The 22,163-nt window shown below is 59.7% G+C and overlaps 1 protein-coding gene across 1 annotated transcript in view; it reads right to left on the reverse strand.

The window, feature by feature from the left end:
* LOC121278088 (equilibrative nucleoside transporter 1-like) overlaps positions 1–22,163 on the reverse strand; it is a 330,852-nt gene that overhangs the window by 244,156 nt on the left and 64,533 nt on the right. Inside the window, exons 2-3 of the mRNA XM_041188151.1 lie at positions 12,693–12,883; positions 9,273–9,412 (exon numbers count right to left, since the gene is read on the reverse strand). Of these exons, the coding sequence (XP_041044085.1) occupies positions 9,273–9,412; positions 12,693–12,883 (331 nt within the window). The remainder of the gene's footprint in view (positions 1–9,272; positions 9,413–12,692; positions 12,884–22,163) is intronic.

The following is a 22,163-nucleotide window of genomic DNA, read 5'->3' on the forward strand; positions in this document are numbered from 1 at the left end:
CGCTCCCACTCTCTCGACCCCACTACATCACCCACTCTGTCCTGCCCGCACCCTGTCGCAGCCACACCACCCCACCCACTCTGTCCTGCCCGCACCCTGTCCCAGCCACACCACCCCACCCACTCTGTCCTGCCCGCACCCTGTCCCAGCCACACCACCCCACCCACCCTGTCCCAGCCACACCACCCCACCCACCCTGTCCCAGCCACACCACCCCACCCACCCTGTCCCAGCCACACCACCCCACCCACTCTGTCCTGCCCGCACCCTGTCGCAGCCACACCACCCCACCCACTCTGTCCTGCCCGCACCCTGTCGCAGCCACACCACCCCACCCACTCTGTCCTGCCCGCACCCTGTCCCAGCCACACCACCCCACCCACTCTGTCCTGCCCGCACCCTGTCCCAGCCACACCACCCCACCCACCCTGTCCCAGCCACACCACCCCACCCACCCTGTCCCAGCCACACCACGCCACCCACCCTGTCCCAGCTACACCCCCCCACCCACCCTGTCCCAGCCACACCACCCCACCCACCCTGTCCCAGCCACACCACCCCACCCACCCTGTCCCAGCCACACCACCCCACCCACCCTGTCCCAGCCACACCACCCCACCCACCCTGTCCCAGCCACACCACCCCACCCACACTGTCCCAGCCACACCACCCCACCCACCCTGTCCCAGCCACACCACCCCACCCACCCTGTCCCAGCCACACCACCCCACCCACCCTGTCCCAGCCACACCACCCCACCCACTCTGTCCTGCCCGCACCCTGTCCCAGCCACACCACCCCACCCACCCTGTCCCAGCCACACCACCCCACCCACCCTGTCCCAGCCACACCACCCCACCCACTCTGTCCTGCCCGCACCCTGTCGCAGCCACACCACCCCACCCACTCTGTCCTGCCCGCACCCTGTCCCAGCCACACCACCCCACCCACTCTGTCCTGCCCGCACCCTGTCCCAGCCACACCACCCCACCCACCCTGTCCCAGCCACACCACCCCACCCACCCTGTCCCAGCCACACCACCCCACCCACCCTGTCCCAGCTACACCACCCCACCCACCCTGTCCCAGCCACACCACCCCACCCACCCTGTCCCAGCCACACCACCCCACCCACCCTGTCCCAGCCACACCACCCCACCCACCCTGTCCCAGCCACACCACCCCACCCACCCTGTCCCAGCCACACCACCCCACCCACCCTGTCCTGCCCGCACCCTGTCCCAGCCACACCACCCCACCCACCCTGTCCCAGCCACACCACCCCACCCATCCTGTCCCAGCCACACCACCCCACCCACTCTGTCCTGCCCGCACCCTGTCCCAGCCACACCACCCCACCCACCCTGTCCTGCCCGCACCCTGTCCCAGCCACACCACCCCACCCACCCTGTCCCAGCCACACCACCCCACCCACCCTGTCCTGCCCGCACCCTGTCCCAGCCACACCAAACCACCCACTCTGTCCCAGCCACACCACCCCACCCACTCTGTCCTGCCGGCACCCTGTCCCAGCCACACCACCCCACCCACCCTGTCCCAGCCACACCACCCCACCCACCCTGTCCCAGCCACACCACCCCACCCACCCTGTCCCAGCCACACCACCCCACCCACCCTGTCCCAGCCACACCACCCCACCCACCCTGTCCCAGCCACACCACCCCACCCACTCTGTCCTGCCCGCACCCTGTCCCAGCCACACCACCCCACCCACCCTGTCCTGCCCGCACCCTGTCCCAGCCACACCACCCCACCCACCCTGTCCCAGCCACACCACCCCACCCACCCTGTCCCAGCCACACCACCCCACCCAATCTGTCCCAGCCACACCACCCCACCCACACTGTCCCAGCCACACCACCCCACCCACCGTGTCCCAGCCACACCACCCCACCCACCCTGTCCCAGCCACACCACCCCACCCACCCTGTCCCAGCCACACCACCCCACCCACTCTGTCCCAGCCACACCACCCCACCCACCCTGTCCTGCCCGCACCCTGTCCCAGCCACACCACCCCACCCACCCTGTCCCAGCCACACCACCCCACCCACCCTGTCCCAGCCACACCACCCCACCCACCCTGTCCCAGCCACACCACCCCACCCACTCTGTCCTGCCCGCCCCCTGTCCCAGCCACACCACCCCACCCACCCTGTCCCAGCCACACCACCCCACCCACTCTGTCCCAGCCACACCACCCCACCCACTCTGTCCCAGCCACACCACCCCACCCACCCTGTCCCAGCCACACCACCCCACCCACCCTGTCCCAGCCACACCACCCCACCCACCCTGTCCCAGCCACACCACCCCACCCACCCTGTCCCAGCCACACCACCCCACCCACCCTGTCCCAGCCACACCACCCCACCCACCCTGTCCTGCCCACACCCTGTCCCAGCCACACCACCCCACCCACCCTGTCCCAGCCACACCACCCCACCCACCCTGTCCCAGCCACACCACCCCACCCACCCTGTCCCAGCCACACCACCCCACCCACCCTGTCCCAGCCACACCACCCCACCCACCCTGTCCCAGCCACACCACCCCACCCACTCTGTCCTGCCCGCACCCTGTCCCAGCCACACCACCCCACCCACCCTGTCCCAGCCACACCACCCCCACCCACCCTGTCCCAGCCACACCACCCCACCCACCCTGTCCCAGCCACACCACCCCACCCACCCTGTCCCAGCCACACCACCCCACCCACTCTGTCCCAGCCACACCACCCCACCCACTCTGTCCTGCCGGCACCCTGTCCCAGCCACACCACCCCACCCACCCTGTCCCAGCCACACCACCCCACCCACTCTGTCCCAGCCACACCACCCCACCCACTCTGTCCTGCCCGCACCATGTCCCAGCCACACCACCCCACCCACCCTGTCCCAGCCACACCACCCCACCCACTCTGTCCCAGCCACACCACCCCACCCACCCTGTCCCAGCCACACCACCCCACCCACCCTGTCCCAGCCACACCACCCCACCCACCCTGTCCCAGCCTACACCACCCCACCCACCCTGTCCCAGCCACACCACCCCACCCACTCTGTCCTGCCCGCACCCTGTCCCAGCCACACCACCCCACCCACCCTGTCCCAGCCACACCACCCCACCCACTCTGTCCTGCCCGCACCCTGTCCCAGCCACACCACCCCACCCACCCTGTCCCAGCCACACCACACCACCCACTCTGTCCTGCCCGCACCCTGTTCCAGCCACACCACCCCACCCACCCTGTCCCAGCCACACCACCCCACCCACCCTGTCCCAGCCACACCACCCCACCCACCCTGTCCCAGCCACACCACCCCACCCACCCTGTCCTGCCCACACCCTGTCCCAGCCACACCACCCCACCCACCCTGTCCCAGCCACACCACCCCACCCACCCTGTCCCAGCCACACCACCCCACCCACCCTGTCCCAGCCACACCACCCCACCCACCCTGTCCCAGCCACACCACCCCACCCACTCTGTCCTGCCCGCACCCTGTCCCAGCCACACCACCCCACCCACCCTGTCCCAGCCACACCACCCCACCCACCCTGTCCCAGCCACACCACCCCACCCACCCTGTCCCAGCCACACCACCCCACCCACCCTGTCCCAGCCACACCACCCCACCCACTCTGTCCCCAGCCACACCACCCCACCCACTCTGTCCTGCCGGCACCCTGTCCCAGCCACACCACCCCCACCCACCCTGTCCCAGCCACACCACCCCACCCACTCTGTCCCAGCCACACCACCCCACCCACTCTGTCCTGCCCGCACCCTGTCCCAGCAACACCACCCCACCCACCCTGTCCCAGCCACACCACCCCACCCACTCTGTCCCAGCCACACCACCCCACCCACCCTGTCCCAGCCACACCACCCCACCCACCCTGTCCCAGCCACACCACCCCACCCACCCTGTCCCAGCTACACCACCCCACCCACCCTGTCCCAGCCACACCACTCCACCCACCCTGTCCTGCCCACACCCTGTCCCAGCCACACCACCCCACCCACCCTGTCCCAGCCACACCACCCCACCCACCCTGTCCCAGCCACACCACCCCACCCACCCTGTCCCAGCCACACCACCCCACCCACTCTGTCCCAGCCACACCACCCCACCCACTCTGTCCCAGCCACACCACCCCACCCACCCTGTCCCAGCCACACCACCCCACCCACTCTGTCCTGCCCGCACCCTGTCCCAGCCACACCACCCCACCCACCCTGTCCCAGCCACACCACCCCACCCACTCTGTCCCAGCCACACCACACCACCCACTCTGTCCTGCCCGCACCCTGTCCCAGCCACACCACCCCACCCACCCTGTCCCAGCCACACCACCCCACCCACCCTGTCCCAGCCACACCACCCCACCCACCTTGTCCTGCCCGCACCCTGTCCCAGCCACACCACCCCACCCACCCTGTCCCAGCCACACCACCCCACCCACCCTGTCCCAGCTACACCACCCCACCCACCCTGTCCCAGCCACACCACCCCACCCACCCTGTCCTGCCCATTCCCTGTCCCAGCCACACCACCCCACCCTGTCCCAGCCACACCACCCCACCCACCCTGTCCCAGCCACACCACCCCACCCACCCTGTCCCAGCCACACCACCCCACCCACCCTGTCCCAGCCACACCACCCCACCCACCCTGTCCCAGCCACACCACCCCACCCACCCTGTCCCAGCCACACCACCCCACCCACCCTGTCCCAGCCACACCACCCCACCCACTCTGTCCCAGCCACACCACCCCACCCACCCTGTCCCAGCCACACCACCCCACCCACCCTGTCCCAGCCACACCACCCCACCCACCCTGTCCCAGCCACACCACCCCACCCACTCTGTCCCAGCCACACCACCCCACCCACTCTGTCCCAGCCACACCACCCCACCCACTCTGTCCTGCCGGCACCCTGTCCCAGCCACACCACCCCACCCACCCTGTCCCAGCCACACCACCCCACCCACTCTTTCCCAGCCACACCACCCCACCCACTCTGTCCTGCCCGCACCCTGTCCCAGCCACACCACCCCACCCACCCTGTCCCAGCCACACCACCCCACCCACTCTGTCCCAGCCACACCACCCCACCCACCCTGTCCCAGCCACACCACCCCACCCACCCTGTCCCAGCCACACCACCCCACCCACCCTGTCCCAGCCACACCACCCCACCCACCCTGTCCCAGCTACACCACCCCACCCACCCTGTCCCAGCCACACCACCCCACCCACCCTGTCCTGCCCACACCCTGTCCCAGCCACACCACCCCACCCACCCTGTCCCAGCCACACCACCCCACCCACCCTGTCCCAGCCACACCACCCCACCCACCCTGTCCCAGCCACACCACCCCACCCACCCTGTCCCAGCCACACCACCCCACCCACCCTGTCCCAGCCACACCACCCCACCCACCCTGTTCCAGCCACACCACCCCACCCACTCTGTCCCAGCCACACCACCCCACCCACTCTGTCCCAGCCACACCACCCCACCCACCCTGTCCCAGCCACACCACCCCACCCACTCTGTCCTGCCCGCACCCTGTCCCAGCCACACCACCCCACCCACCCTGTCCCAGCCACACCACCCCACCCACTCTGTCCCAGCCACACCACCCCACCCACTCTGTCCTGCCCGCACCCTGTCCCAGCCACACCACCCCACCCACCCTGTCCCAGCCACACCACCCCACCCACCTTGTCCTGCCCGCACCCTGTCCCAGCCACACCACCCCACCCACCCTGTCCCAGCCACACCACCCCACCCACCCTGTCCCAGCTACACCACCCCACCCACCCTGTCCCAGCCACACCACCCCACCCACTCTGTCCTGCCCGCACCCTGTCCCAGCCACACCACCCCACCCACCCTGTCCCAGCCACACCACCCCACCCACCCTGTCCCAGCCACACCACCCCACCCACCCTGTCCCAGCCACACCACCCCACCCACCCTGTCCCAGCCACACCACCCCACCCACTCTGTCCTGCCCGCACCCTGTCCCAGCCACACCACCCCACCCACCCTGTCCCAGCCACACCACCCCACCCACCCTGTCCCAGCCACACCACCCCACCCACCCTGTCCCAGCCACACCACCCCACCCACTCTGTCCTGCCCGCACCCTGTCCCAGCCACACCACCCCACCCACCCTGTCCCAGCCACTCCACCCCACCCACTCTGTCCCAGCCACACCACCCCACCCACTCTGTCCTGCCCGCACCCTGTCCCAGCCACACCACCCCACCCACCCTGTCCCAGCCACACCACCCCACCCACTCTGTCCTGCCCGCACCCTGTCCCAGCCACACCACCCCACCCACCCTGTCCCAGCCACACCACCCCACCCACCCTGTCCCAGCCACACCACCCCACCCACCCTGTCCCAGCCACACCACCCCACCCACTCTGTCCTGCCCGCACCCTGTCCCAGCCACACCACCCCACCCACCCTGTCCCAGCCACACCACCCCACCCACTCTGTCCTGCCCGCACCCTGTCCCAGCCACACCACCCCACCCACCCTGTCCCAGCCACACCACCCCACCCACCCTGTCCCAGCCACACCACCCCACCCACTCTGTCCCAGCCACACCACCCCACCCACTCTGTCCCAGCCACACCACCCCACCCACTCTGTCCCAGCCACACCACCCCACCCACCCTGTCCCAGCCACACCACCCCACCCACTCTGTCCCAGCCACACCACCCCACCCACCCTGTCCCAGCTACACCACCCCACCCACCCTGTCCCAGCCACACCACCCCACCCACTCTGTCCTGCCCGCACCCTGTCCCAGCCACACCACCCCACCCACCCTGTCCCAGCCACACCACCCCACCCACCCTGTCCCAGCCACACCACCCCACCCACCCTGTCCCAGCCACACCACCCCACCCACTCTGTCCTGCCCGCACCCTGTCCCAGCCACACCACCCCACCCACCCTGTCCCAGCCACACCACCCCACCCACCCTGTCCCAGCCACACCACCCCACCCACTCTGTCCTGCCCGCACCCTGTCCCAGCCACACCACCCCACCCACCCTGTCCCAGCCACACCACCCCACCCACTCTGTCCCAGCCACACCACCCCACCCACTCTGTCCTGCCCGCACCCTGTCCCAGCCACACCACCCCACCCACCCTGTCCCAGCCACACCACCCCACCCACTCTGTCCTGCCCGCACCCTGTCCCAGCCACACCACCCCACCCACCCTGTCCCAGCCACACCACCCCACCCACCCTGTCCCAGCCACACCACCCCACCCACCCTGTCCCAGCCACACCACCCCACCCACTCTGTCCTGCCCGCACCCTGTCCCAGCCACACCACCCCACCCACCCTGTCCCAGCCACACCACCCCACCCACTCTGTCCTGCCCGCACCCTGTCCCAGCCACACCACCCCACCCACCCTGTCCCAGCCACACCACCCCACCCACCCTGTCCCAGCCACACCACCCCACCCACTCTGTCCCAGCCACACCACCCCACCCACTCTGTCCCAGCCACACCACCCCACCCACTCTGTCCCAGCCACACCACCCCACCCACCCTGTCCCAGCCACACCACCCCACCCACTCTGTCCCAGCCACACCACCCCACCCACCCTGTCCCAGCCACACCACCCCACCCACCCTGTCCCAGCCACACCACCCCACCCACCCTGTCCCAGCCACACCACCCCACCCACCCTGTCCCAGCCACACCACCCCACCCACCCTGTCCCAGCCACACCACCCCACCCACCCTGTCCTGCCCGCACCCTGTCCCAGCCACACCACCCCACCCACCCTGTCCCAGCCACACCACCCCACCCACCCTGTCCCAGCCACACCACCCCACCCACCCTGTCCCAGCCACACCACCCCACCCACCCTGTCCCAGCCACACCACCCCACCCACCCTGTCCCAGCCACACCACCCCACCCACCCTGTCCCAGCCACACCACCCCACCCACCCTGTCCTGCCCGCACCCTGTCCCAGCCACACCACCCCACCCACCCTGTCCCAGCCACACCACCCCACCCACCCTGTCCCAGCCACACCACCCCACCCACCCTGTCCTGCCCGCACCCTGTCCCAGCCACACCACCCCACCCACCCTGTGCCAGCCACACCACCCCACCCACCCTGTCCCAGCCACACCACCCCACCCACTCTGTCCCAGCCACACCACCCCGCCCACCCTGTCCCAGCCACACCACCCCACCCACTCTGTCCTGCCCGCCCCCTGTCCCAGCCACACCACCCCACCCACCCTGTCCCAGCCACACCACCCCACCCACCCTGTCCCAGCCACACCACCCCACCCACTCTGTCCCAGCCACACCACCCCACCCACCCTGTCCCAGCCACACCACCCCACCCACCCTGTCCCAGCCACACCACCCCACCCACTCTGTCCCAGCCACACCACCCCACCCACCCTGTCCCAGCCACACCACCCCACCCACCCTGTCCCAGCCACACCACCCCACCCACCCTGTCCCAGCCACACCACCCCACCCACCCTGTCCCAGCCACACCACCCCACCCACTCTGTCCCAGCCACACCACCCCTCCCACTCTGTCCCAGCCACACCACCCCACCCACCCTGTCCCAGCCACACCACCCCACCCACCCTGTCCCAGCCACACCACCCCACCCACCCTGTCCCAGCCACACCACCCCACCCACCCTGTCCCAGCCACACCACCCCACCCACCCTGTCCCAGCCACACCACCCCACCCACCCTGTCCCAGCCACACCACCCCACCCACCCTGTCCTGCCCCCACCCTGTCCCAGCCACACCACCCCACCCACCCTGTCCCAGCCACACCACCCCACCCACCCTGTCCCAGCCACACCACCCCACCCACCCTGTCCTGCCCGCACCCTGTCCCAGCCACACCACCCCACCCACCCTGTCCCAGCCACACCACCCCACCCACTCTGTCCCAGCCACACCACCCCACCCACCCTGTCCCAGCCACACCACCCCACCCACTCTGTCCTGCCCGCACCCTGTCCCAGCCACACCACCCCACCCACCCTGTCCCAGCCACACCACCCCACCCACTCTGTCCCAGCCACACCACCCCACCCACCCTGTCCCAGCCACACCACCCCACCCACTCTGTCCTGCCCGCACCCTGTCCCAGCCACACCACCCCACCCACTCTGTCCCACCCACATTCTCAGTCTGTGTTGACATACTGTTGATGAGGGCAATTGTCAGCATGGTGATGCTGAAGAAGATGTGGGGTTCCAGAGAGACTTTCACCAGGACAGATGTGAGGAGGAAGAGGATGAATATAGCACTGAGGCATCCACTGATCCGAACCACCTCTGGGATCCTGATGACAGGGAGAGAGGAGAGCGTTACTTTTCCATTTGCATCCAGTCAATTCCATCTCATCAGTACAGTCATCAGTAGCAATGCCCAGTGTCAGGTACGAGGCCAGAGACTGGTCCAGACCATTCCACCCCCTGCCTAAACAGCATTCTGGGATATCCGATCCCACCCACCTCATCATAGCATTCACTCGCTGAGAGTGAAGCCGCCGAGATTCTCACTCCATATTCATTCCATCACCGTGGCGACCATAACGTCACCATATCAACTGCCCTTGCCTCAGTTTACCTGCTGCTGAGATCCTTATCCATGAATGGACTAGTTGGGTCGAATGTCCTGTTTCTGTGCTTTACAACCTGTGTGACCCTATGTAGTCCTTTATAATCTTATGTGATTGTAAGTGTTCCTGTGAGGTCCATTCCTTTGCTATCTTTTGACCTGATTATTCTAATACTTGGCCTCCCATTCTCCAATTTACAGAAACTTTAGGACATACAAAGTTTAGTAGCCTCTACTATAACACACATTAACTTTCATACAACCATCAATCCTGCGCTCAATGGCCTTCATTGGCTCCTGGTCCAACAATGCTTTATTTTAAAATACTCATCCTTGTGGTCCAATCCCTCCATGGTCCTGCCTCTTCCTATCTCTGCAATCTCCTCCAGTCCTGCAACTCTTCAAGATGTCTGTACAAAAACAAAAATACCTGGAAAAGCTCAGCAGGTCTGGCAGCATCTGCGGAGAGGGACACAGTTAACGTTTCGAGTCCGCATGACTGGAACAATGCAGCAGGCCAAGGACAGATATGTGGGCATGAGAGCAGGGTGGAGTGTTGAAATGGCAAGCGACAGGGAGGTCTGGGTCATTTTTGTGGACAGACCGAAAGTGTTCCGCCAAGTGGTCACCCAGTCTGCGTTTGGTCTCTCCAATGTAGAGGAAAACGCATTTGGAGCAGCGAATGCAGTAGACTAAGTTGAGGGAAGTGCAAGTGAAATGCTGCTTCACTTGAAAGGAATGTTTGGGCCCTTGGATGGTGAGGAGGGGGGAAGTAAAGGGGCAGGTGTTGCACCTTCTGTGGTTGCACGGGAAGGTGCCGTGGGAGGGAGTTGAGGTATAGGGGGTGATGGAGGAGTAGACCAGGGTGTCCCGGAGGGAACGATCCCTATGGAATGCCACCGGGGGGTGTGAAGGGAAGATGTGTTTGGTGGTGGCATCATGCTGGAGTTGGCGGAAATGGCAGAGGATGATGCTTTGAATGTGGAGGCTGGTGGGGTGATAAGTGAGGACAAGTCCTACTCCGGCCCCCTTCCACAACTCTTTCTCTGGTTCATCGATGATTATTTCGGTGCTGCTTCATGCTCTCGTCTGGACCTGGAAAAATTTATTAATTTTGCTTCCAATCTCCACCCCTCCATCATTTTCACATGGTCCATCTCTGACACTTTCCTTCCCTTCCTTGACCTCTCTGTCTCAATCTCTGGTGATAGACTGTCCACCAATAGCCATTACAAGCCTACCAACACCCACAGCTACCTCAACTACAGCTCCTCACAGCCCGCTTCCTGTAAGGACTCCATCCCATTCTCTCAGTTCCTTCGCCTCTGTTGCATCTGTTCCGATGATGCTACCTTCAAAAACAGTTCCTCTGACATGTCCTCCTTCTTCCTTAATTGAGGTTTTCCACCCACGGTGGTTGACAGGGCCCTAAACCGTGTCCCGCCCATCTCCCACGCATCCGCCCTCACGCCTTCTCCTCCCTCCCAGAAACATGATAGGGTCCCCCTTGTCCTCACTTATCACCCCACCAGCCTCCGCATTCAAAGGATCATCCTCCGCCATTTCCGCCAACTCCAGCATGATGCCACCACCAAACACATCTTCCCTTCACCCCCCCAGTGGCATTCCGTAGGGATTGTTCCCTCCGTAACACCCTGGTCCACTTCTCCATCACCCCCTACTCCTCAACCCCCACCTATGGCACCACCCCATGCCCACGCAAAAGATGCAACACCTGCCCCTTCACTTCCTCTCTCCTCACCGTCCAAGGGCCCAAACACTCCTTTCAAGTGAAGCAGCATTTCACTTGCACTTCCCTCAACTTAGTCTACTGCATTCGCTGCTCCCAATACAGTTTCCTCTACATTGGAGAGACCAAACGCAGACTGGGTGACCGCTTTCCAGAACACCTGCAGTCTGTCCGCAAGCATTACCCAAACCTCCCTGTCGCTTGCCATTTCAACACTCCACCCTGCTCTCATGCCCACATGTCCGTCCTTGGCCTGCTGCAATGTTCCAGTGAAGCCCAATGCAAACTGGAGGAACAACACCTCATCTTCCGACTAGGCACTTTACAGCCTTCCGGACTGAATATTGAGTTCAACAACTTTAGATCATGAACTCTCTCCTCCGCCCTCACCCCCTTTCCGATCCCCCCCTTTTTCCCAATAATTTATATAGATTTTTCTTTTCCCACCTATTTCCATTATTTTTAAATTTATTTCCATCCATTGTTTTATTTCTACCTTTGAGCCTATTTCGATTCCTTCACCCCACCCCACCCCCACTAGGGCTATCTGTACCTTGCTCGTCCTGCTTTCTACCCTTAATTAGCACATTCCTTAGATAATATCACCACCTTCAACACCTCTTTGTCCTTTTGTCTGTGACATCTTTTGGCAATCCCCACCTATCACTGGCCCTCTATCCAGCTCTACTAGTCCCACACCCCTTAAACCAGCTTATATTTCACCTCTCTTCTATTTTTACTTAGTTCTGTTGAAGAGTCATACGGACTCGATACATTAACTGTGTCCCTCTCTGCAGATGCTGCCAGACCTGCTGAGTTTTCCCAGGTATTATTGTTTTTGTTTTGGATTTCCAGCATCCGCAGTTTTTTGCGAAGATCTCTGTCTTCCTTTGCTGCTGGGCATCCTGAGCGTTTCCTGAATTGTAATGGCTCTGCCATTGGAGGCTGTGCTCTCACCTGCATGGGCCTGAGCTCTGGAATTCCCTTTGCTGCAGCCTTCCACCTCCCTACCTTTCTCTCTCCTCCTTTCAGATTCTCCCTCAAACCTCCCTCTTTGGCTAACATTTTACCAGCTGTTCTAATATCTCCTTATGTGGCTCAAACCCTGTTTGATAACTCTTGACGGAACAGCTTTGGGGTATTTGACTAGGTTATAGGGGGTTATATAAATACAAGCTGTCGCTGTAGACTCCAAAAAACTCAGGGTCTTCACTGGTCTTTCGATCTGAGGCCCATGGAAGCAGAAACATACCGTTCCAGGAGGACAGAATTCAGGCAGCTGAATATCAGCATTGGCAACATTGCGCACAGAGTCATCACATTGCCAAACTTTCCCTGAAGGTAGTTATCCTGGAGGGCTGCTGTCTCATTTCCTCTGTACGTCCCATTGGCTTGCAGGTGGTCTGTGCCAACTTCCACATTCCGCAACTGGTACTTGAAGTACTAAAAGATGGAAGGATGGGAGTTACTTTGGGTGTCGGAGCAATGGTCAACATGGGGAAGGGACGGGGTCAGTGTGGGTTAGTGTTGGTGCGGGTTGGGGTTGGGGTCAGGGTCCGGGTCAGTGTGGGACTGGGTCAGTGTCAGTGTAAGGGTCGGGGTCAGTGTCGGGGTCAGTGTCAGGGTCGGGGTCAGTGTCAGGGTCGGGGTCAGTGTCAGTGTCAGGGTCAGTGTCAGGTTCGGGGTGGGGGTCGGGGTCAGGGTCAGGGTCAGTGTCAGGGTCGGGGTCAGTGTCGGTCGGGGTCAGTGTCGGTCGGGGTCAGGGTCGGGGTCAGTGTCAGGGTCAGGGTCAGGGTCAGGGTCAGGGTCAGGGTCGGGGTCAGTGTTAGTGTCAGGGTCAGCGTTAGGGTCAGGGTAAGCGTTAGGGTCAGGGTCAGTATCAGGGTCGGGGTTAGTGCGGGTCAGGGTCAGTGTCAGGGTCGGGGTCAGTGTCAGGGTCGGGATCAGGGTATGGGTCAGGGTCGGGGTCGGGGTCAGTGTGGGTCAGGGTCAGCGTTAGGTTCGGGGTCAGTTTTGGGTCAGGGTCAGGGTCAGTGCAGGTCGGGGTCAGTGTCAGGGTCAGGGTCAGTGCGGGTCAGGGTCGGTGTTAGCGTTGGGGTCAGTGTTAGCGTCGGGGTCAGTTTTAGCGTCGGGGTCAGTGTTAGGGTCAGGGTCAGCGTCAACGTCAGCGTCAAGGACAGGGTCAGGGTCAGAGTCAGGGACAGGGTTAGCATCAGGGTCAGTGTCAGAGTCAGGGTTAGCGTCAGAGTCAGGGTTAGTTTCAGGGTCAGGGTTAGTTTCAGGGTCAGGGTCAGTGTTAGTGTCAGGGTCAGGGTCAGTGTCAGTGTCAGGGTCAGTGTTAGCGTCAGGGTCAGTGTTAGCGTCAGGGTCAGCGTCAGCGTCAGCGTCAAGGTCAGCGTCAGGGTTAGGGTCAGGGTTAGGGTCAGGGTTAGGGTCAGGGTTAGTGTCAGGGTTAGTGTCAGGGTTAGCGTCACGGTCAGTTTAGTTTCAGGGTCAGGGTCAGCGTTAGCGTCAGGTTCATCGTCAGGGTCAGGGTCAGGGTCAGGATCGGGGTTAGTGCGGGTCAGGGTCAGTGTCAGGGTCGGGGTCAGGGTCAGTGTGGGTCAGGGTCAGCGTTAGGTTCGGGGTCAGTTTTGGATCGGGGTCAGGGTCAGGGTCAGTGCAGGTCGGGGTCAGTGTCAGGGTCGGGGTCAGTGCGGGTCAGGGTCAGTGTTAGCGTCGGGGTCAGTGTTAGCGTCGGGGTCAGGGTCAGTGTTAGCGTCGGGGTCAGTGTCAGTGTTGGGTCAGGGTCAGTGTTAGGGTCAGCGTCAGGGTCAGGGTCAGCATGAGGGTCAGGGTCAGGGTCAGCGTCAATGACAGGGTCAGGGTCAGAGTCAGGGACAGGGTTAGCATCAGGGTCAGAGTCAGGGTTAGCGCCAGAGTCAGGGTTAGTTTCAGGGTCAGGGTCAGTTTCAGGGTCAGGGTCAGTGTTGCTCTCAGGGTCAGGGTCAGTGTTAGTTTCAGGGTCAGGGTCAGTGTTAGTTTCAGGGTCAGGGACAGTGTCAGGGACAGTGTCAGGGTCAGGGACAGTGTTAGTTTCAGGGTCAGGTTCAGTGTTAGTTTCAGGGTCAGGTTCAGTGTTAGTTTCAGGGTCAGGGTCAGTGGTAGTTTCAGGGTCAGGGTCAGTGGTAGTTTCAGGGTCAGTGTCAGTGTTAGTTTCAGGGTCAGTGTTAGTTTCAGGGTCAGGGTCAGTGTTAGTTTCAGGGTCAGGGTCAGTGTTTGTTTCAGGGTCAGGGTCAGTGTTAATTTCAGGGTCAGTGGTAGTTTCAAGGTCAGGGTCAGTGTTAGTTTCAGGGTCAGTGGTAGTTTCAAGGTCAGGGTCAGTGTTAGTTTCAGGGTCAGTGTCAGTGTTTGTTTCAGGGTCAGTGTCAGTGTTTGTTTCAGGTTCAGTGTTAGTTTCAGGGTCAGGGTCAGTTTTAGTTTCAGGGTCAGTGTTGCTCTCAGGGTCAGGGTCAGGGTCAGTGTTAGTTTCAGGGTCAATGTTAGTTTCAGCGTCAGTGTTAGTTTCAGCGTCAGTGTTAGCGTCAGGGTCAGTGTTAGCGTCAGGGTCAGTGTTAGCGTCAGGGTCAGGGTCAGTGTTCGTTTCAGGGTCAGGGTCAGTGTCAAGGTCAAGGTCAAGATCAAGGTCAGGGTTAGCGTCATCGTCAGGGTTAGTTTCAGGGTCAGGCTCAGCGTCAGTGTTAACTTCAGGGTCAGGGTCAGTGTTAGTTTCAGCGTCAGGATCAGGGTTAGCGTCAGGGTCAGGGTCAGTTTTAGTTTCAGGGTCAGTGTTAGTTTCAGGCACAGGGTCAGTGTTAGTTTCAGGGTCAGTGTTGCTCTCAGGGTCAGGGTCAGTGTCAAGGTCGGGATTAGCGTCAGGGTCAGGGTCAGCGTCAGCGTCAGGTTTAGTTTCAGGGTCAGGGTTAGTTTCAGGGTCAGGGTCAGTGTTAGTTTCAGGGTCAGCGTCAGTGTCAGGGTCAGGGTCAGGATCAGGGTCAGGGTCAGCGTCAGGGTCAGTGTTAGCGTCAGGGTCAGGGTCAGTTTTAGTTTCAGGGTCAGTGTTAGTTTCAGGCACAGGTTCAGTGTTAGTTTCAGGGTCAGGGTTGCTCTCAGGATCAGGGTCAGTGTTAGCGTCAGGGTCAGTGTTCATTTCAGGGTCAGGGTCAGTGTTAGTGTCAGGGTCAGGGTTAGCGTCGGGGTTAGTTTCAGGGTCAGTGTTAGTGTCAGGGTCAGGTTCAGGGTCAGGGTTAGTTTCAGGGTCAGGGTCACGGTCAGTGTTAGCATCAGGGTCAGGGTCAGTGTTGGTTTCAGGGTCAGGGTGAGGGTTAGCATCCGCATTAGGGTCAGCGTCCGCTTCAGTGTTAGCTTCAGGGTCAGCGTCAGCGTCAGGGTCAGGGTCAGCTTCAGGGTCAGGGTCAGTGTTAGCTTCAGGGTCAGGGTCAGTGTTAGCTTCAGGGTCAGGGTCAGTGTTAGTTTCAGGGTCAGTGTTAGTTTCAGGGTCAATGTTAGTTTCAGGGTCAGGGTCAGTGTTTGTTTCAGGGTCAGGGTCAGTGTTAATTTCAGGGTCAGTGTTAATTTCAGAGTCAGGGTCAGTGTTCGTTTCAGGGTCAGTGTTAGTTTCAGGGTCAGGGTTAGTGTCAGGGTCAGGGTTAGCGTCAGGGTCAGGGTTAGCGTCAGGGTCAGTGTTTGTTTCATGGTCAGGGTCAGTGTTAGTTTCAGGGTCAGGATCAGTGTTACTTTCAGGGTCAGGGTCAGTGTTAGCTTCAGGGTCAGGGTCAGTGTTAGCGTCAGGGTCAGGGTTAGCGTCAGCATCAGGGTCAGTGTTCGTTTCAGGCTCGGGGTCAGGGTTAGCGTCAGGGTCAGGGTCAGTGACAGCGTCAGTGTCAGGTTTAGTTTCAGGGTCAGCCTCAGGGTCAGGGTCAGGGTCAGGGTCAGTGTTAGCGTCAGGGTCAGGGTCAGTGTTAGCGTCAGGGTTAGCGTCAGGGCTAGCGTCAGTGTTGGTTTCAGGGTCAGGGTCAGGGTTAGTGTCAGGGTCAGGGTCAGGGTTAGGTCGGGGTCAGCGTCAGAGTCAGCGTCAGAGTCAGCGTCAGGGTCAGGGTCAGCTTCAGTGTTAGCTTCATGGTCAGCGTCAGCGTTAGCGTCAGTGTCAGTGTTTGGGTCAGTGTTGGTGTAAGGGACATTGTTAACATCAGGGTCAGGGTTAGTGACAGGATTAGTTCAGGGACAGAGTCAGGGTCAGTGTTAGCATCAGGGTCAGTGTTTGTGACAAGATTAATTCAGGGACAGTGACAGCGTCAGCGTCAGCGTTGGCCTCAGTGTCAGTGTTTGCTTCAGGGTCAGTAAAAGCATCAGTGTCAGGGTCAGTGTTAGCCTCAGGGTCAGTGTTAGCCTCAGGGTCAGGGACAGGGTCAGTGATAGCGTCTTGTCAGTGTTAGGGTCTTGGTCAGTGTTAGCGTCAGGGTCAGTGTCAGGGACAGGTTCAGTGTCAGGCACAGGGTCATGTCAGGCACAGGGTCAGTGTCAGGGTCCCTGTTAGAGTCAGGTTCAGTGTCAGGGTCAGTGTTAGCCTCAGGGTCAGGGTCAGGGTCAGTGTTAGCGTCAGGGTCAACATTAGTATCAGGGTCAGTGTCAGTGTTAGTTTCACTGTCAGGGTCAGTGTTAGTTTCAGGGTCAGTGTTAGTTTCAGCGTCAGGGTCAGTGTTAGTTTCAGCGTCAGGGACAGGGTTAGTTTCAGGGTCAGGGACAGGGTTAGTTTCAGCGTCAGGGACAGGGTTAGTTACAGCGTCAGCATCAGTGTTAGTGTTAGTGTCGGGGTCAGGGTCAGGGTCAGCGTCTGGGTCAGCGTCAAGGTCAGGGTCAGTGTTAGCGTCAGGGTCAGTGTTAGTGTCAGGGTCAGTGTTAGTTTCAGGGTCAGTGTTATTTTCAGGGTCAGGGTCAGTGTTCGTTTCAGGGTCAGGGTCAGTGTTAGTTTCAGGGTCAGGGTCAGTGTGAGTTTCAGGGTCAGGGTCAGTGCGAGTTCCAGGGTCAGGGTCAGTGTGAGTTCCAGGGTCAGGGTCAGTATTAGCTTCAAGGTCAGTGACAGTGTTAGTTTCAGGGTCAGTGTCAGTGTTAGTTTCAGGGTCAGTGTTATTTTCAAGGTCAGGATCAGTGTTAGTTTCAGGGTCACGGTCAGTGTTAGTTTCAGGGTCACGGTCAGTGTTATTTTCAGGGTCAGGGTCAGTTTTAGTTTCAGGGTCAGGGTCAGTGTTAGTTCCAGGGTCAGGGTCAGTGTGAGTTCCAGGGTCAGTGTTAGTTTCAAGGTCAGGGGCAGTGTTATTTTCAGGGTCAGGGTCAGTGTTAGTTTCAGGGTCAGGGTCAGTGTGAGTTCCAGGGTCAGGGTCAGTGTTAGTTTCAGGGTCAGTGTTAGTTTCAGGTTCAGTGTTAGTTTCAGGGTCAGGGTCAGTGTTAGTTCCAGGGTCAGGGTCAGTGTTAGTTCCAGGGTCAGGGTCAGTGTGAGTTCCAGGGTCAGGGTCAGTGTCAGTGTTAGTTCTAGGGTCAGGGTTAGTGTTAGTTTCAGGGTCAGTGTTAGTTTCAGGGTCAGGGTTAGTGTCAGGGTCAGGATCAGTGTCAGGGTCAGTGTTAGTGTCAGGGTCAGTGTTAGTTTCAGTGTCAGGGTCAGTGTTAGTTCCAGCATCAGGGTCAGTGTTAGTTTCAGCATCAGGGTCAGTGTTAGTTTCAGCGTCAGGGACAGGGTTAGTTTCAGCGTCAGGGTCAGGGTTAGTTTCAGCGTCAGGAACAGGGTTAGTTTCAGCGTCAGGAACAGGGTTAGTTTCAGTGTCAGGAACAGGGTTAGTTTCAGCGTCAGGGATGGGGTTAGTTTCAACGTCAGGGTCAGGGCTAGTTTCAGCGTCAGTGTCAGGGTTAGTTTCAACATCAGGGACAGGGTTAGTTTCAGCGTCAGGGTCAGGGTTAGTGTCAGGGTCAGCGTCTGGGTCAGCGTCTGGGTCAGCGTCTGGGTCAGCGTCTGGGTCAGGGTCAGTGTTAGCGTCAGGGTCAGTGTTAGCATCAGGGTCAGGGTCAGTGTTCGTTTCAGGGTCAGGGTCATTGTTAGATTCAGGGTCAGGGTCAGTGTTTGTTTCAGGGTCAGGGTCAGTGTTAGCGTCAGGGTCAGGGTTAGCGTCAGGGTCAGGGTTAGCGTCAGGGTCAGTGTTCGTTTCAGGCTCAGCGTCAGTGTTAGCGTCAGGGTCAGTGTTAGCATCAGGGTCAGTGTTAGCATCAGGGTCAGTGTCAGTGTCAGGGTCAGAGTTAGCGTCAGGGTCAGGGTCAGTGTCAGGGTCAGGGTCAGGGTGAGGGTTAGCGTCAGGGTCAGCATCAGTGCCAGCGTCAGGGTCAGGGTCAGCTTCAGTGTTAGCTTCAGGGTCAGCGTCAGCGTTAGCGTCAGGGTCAGTTTTTGGGTCAGTGTTGGTGTAAGGGACATTGTTAACGTCAGGGTCAGGGTTAGTGACAGGATTAGTTCAGGGACAGAGTCAGGGTCAGTGTTAGCATCAGGGTCAGTGTTTGTGACAGGATTAGTACAGGGACAGTGTCAGTGTCAGCGTCGGCCTCAGTGTCAGTGTTTGCATCAGGGTCAGTAACAGCATCAGTGTCAGGGTCAGTGTTAGCCTCAGGGTCAGTGTTAGCCTCAGGGTCAGGGACAGGGTCAGTGTTAGGGTCTTGGTCAGTATTAGGGTCTTGGTCAGTGTTAGCGTCAGGGTCCGTGTCAGGGACAGGGTCAGTGTCAGGCACAGGGTCAGTGTCAGGGTCCCTGTTAGAGTCAGGTTCAGTGTCAGGGTCATGTTAGCGTCAGGGTCAGCATTAGTATCAGGGTCAGTGTCAGTGTTAGTTTCACGGTCAGTGTCAGTGTTAGTTTCAGGGTCAGTGTCCGTGTTAGTTTCAGGGGCAGTGTCAGTTTCAGGGTCAATGTTAGTTTCAGGGTCAGGGTCAGTGTTAGTTTCAGGATCAGTGTTAGTTTCAGGGTCAGTGTCAGGGTCAGGGTAAGTGTTAGTTTCAGGGTCAGGGTCAGTGTTAGTTTCAGGGTCAGTGTTCATTTCAGGGTCAGGGTCAGTGTTAGTTTCAAGGTCAGGTTCAGTGTTGGTTTCAGGGTCAGTGTTAGTTTCAGGGTCAGGGTCAGTGTTAGTTTCTGGGTCAATGTTAGTTTCAGGGTCAGTGTCAGTGTTAGTTTCAGGGTCAGTGTCAGTGTTAGTTTCAGGGTCAGTGTTATTTTCAAGGTCAGAATCAGTGTTAGTTTCAGGGTCACGGTCAGTGTTACTTTCAGGGTCAGTGTTAGTTTCAAGGTCAGGGTCAGTGTTATTTTCAGGGTCAGGGTCAGTGTTAGTTTCAGGGTCAGGGTCACTGTTAGTTCCAGGGTCAGGGTCACTGTTAGTTCCAGGGTCAGGGTCAGTGTTAGTTTCAGGGTCAGTGTTAGTTTCAGGGTCAGTGTTAGTTTCAGGGTCAGGGTCAGTGTTAGTTTCTGGGTCAATGTTAGTTTCAGGGTCAGTGTCAGTGTCAGTTTCAGGGTCAGGGTCAGTGCTAGTTTCAGGGTCACGGTCAGTGTTAGTTTCAGGGTCACGGTCAGTGTTAGTTTCAGGGTCAGTGTTACTTTCAGGGTCAGGGTCAGTGTTATTTTCAGGGTCAGGGTCAGTGTTATTTTCAGGGTCAGGGTCAGCGTTAGTTTCAGGGTCAGGGTCAGTGTTAGTTTCAGGGTCAGGGTCAGTGTTAGTTCCAGGGTCAGGGATAGTGTCAGGGTCAGGGTTAGTGTCAGGGTCAGGGTTAGTGTCAGGGTCAGGGTCAGTGTCAGGGTCAGGGTCAGTGTTAATGTCAGGGTCAGTGTTAATTTCAGCGTCAGGGTCAGGGTTAATTTCTGCGTCAGGGTCAGGGTTACTTTCAATGTCAGGGACAGGGTTAGTTTCAGCGTCAGTGTCAGGGTTAGTTTCAGCGTCAGGGTCACTGTTTGTTCCAGGGTCAGGGTCAGTGTGAGTTCCAGGGTCAGGGTCAGTGTTAGTTTCAGGGTCAGTGTTAGTTTCAGGGTCAGGGTCAGTGTAAGTTTCTGGGTCAATGTTAGTTTCAGGGTCAGTGTCAGTGTTAGTTTCAAGGTCAGGTTCAGTGTTGGTTTCAGGGTCAGTGTTAGTTTCTGGGTCAATGTTAGTTTCAGGGTCAGTGTCAGTGTTAGTTTCAGGGTCAGTGTCAGTGTTAGTTTCAGGGTCAGTGTCAGTGTTAGGTTCAGGGTCAGTGTTATTTTCAAGGTCAGAATCAGTGTTAGTTTCAGGGTCATGGTCAGTGTTAGTTTCAGGGTCAGTGTTAGTTTCAAGGTCACGGTCAGTGTTATTTTCAGGGTCAGGGTCAGTGTTAGTTTCAGGGTCAGGGTAAGTGTTAGTTCCAGGGTCAGGGACAATGTGAGTTCCAGGGTCAGGGTCAGTGTTAGTTTCAGGGTCAGTGTTAGTTTCAGGGTCAGTGTTAGTTTCAGGGTCAGGGTCAGTGTTAGTTTCTGGGTCAATGTTAGTTTCAGGGTCAGTGTCAGTGTTAGTTTCAGGGTCACGGTCAGTGTTACTTTCAGGGTCAGTGTTACTTTCAGGGTCAGGGTCAGTGTTAGTTTCAGGGTCAGTGTTAGTTTCAGGGTCAGGGTCAGGGTCAGTGTTAGTTTCAGGGTCAGGGTTAGTGTCAGGGTCAGGGTTAGTGTCAGGGTCAGGGTCAGTGTCAGGGTCAGTGTTAGTGTCAGGGTCAGTGTTAGTTTCAGCGTCAGGGTCAGTGTTAGTTTCAGCGTCAGGGTCAGGGTTAGTTTCTGCGTCAGGGTCAGGGTTAGTTTCAATGTCAGGGACAGGGTTAGTTTCAGCGTCAGTGTCAGGGTTAGTTTCAGCGTCAGGGACAGGGTTAGTTTCAGCGTCAGGGACAGGGTTGGTTTCAGCGTCAGGGACAGGGTTGGTTTCAGCGTCAGGGACATGGTTAGTTTCAGCGTCATGGTCAGGGTGGTTTCAGCGTCAGTGTTAGTGTTAGCGTCAGGGTCAGCGTCAGGGTCAGCGTCTGGGTCAGCGTCTGGGTCAGCGTCTGGGTCAGGGTCAGTTTTAGCGTCAGGGTCAGTGTTAGTTTCAGGGTCAGTGTTAGTTTCAGGTTCAATGTTAGTTTCAGGTTCAGTGTTAGTTTCAGGGTCAGGGTCAGTGTTCGTTTCAGGGTCAGGGTCAGTGTTAGATTCTGGTTCAGGGACAGTGTTAGTTTCAGGGTCAGGGTCAGTGTTAGCATCAGGGTCAGGGTTAGCATCAGGGTCAGGGTTAGCGACAGGGTCAGGGTCAGTGTTCGTTTCAGGCTCAGGGTCAGTGTTAGCTTCAGGGTCAGCGTCAGGGTCAGGGTTAGCGTCAGGGTCAGGGTCAGCGTCAGTGTCAGCGTTAGTTTCAGGGTCAGCGTCAGGGTCAGGGTCAGCGTCAGGGTCAGGGTCAGTGTCAGTGTCAGGGTCAGAGTTAGCATCAGGTTCAAAGTTAGCGTCAGGTTCAGGGTCAGTGTTGGTTTCAGGGTCAGGGTTAGTGTCAGGGTCAGGGTCAGGGTCAGGGTTAGCGTCAGGGTCAGCATCAGTGCCAGAGTCAGGGTCAGGGTCAGCTTCAGGGTCAGCGTCAGCGTTAGCGTCAGGGTCAGTTTTTGGGTCAGTGTTTGTGTAAGGGACATTGTTAACGTCAGGGTCAGGGTTAGTGTCAGGATTAGT

Source organism: Carcharodon carcharias, chromosome 5 (assembly GCF_017639515.1).
Source record: "Carcharodon carcharias isolate sCarCar2 chromosome 5, sCarCar2.pri, whole genome shotgun sequence".
NCBI classification, from domain to species: domain Eukaryota; kingdom Metazoa; phylum Chordata; class Chondrichthyes; order Lamniformes; family Lamnidae; genus Carcharodon; species Carcharodon carcharias.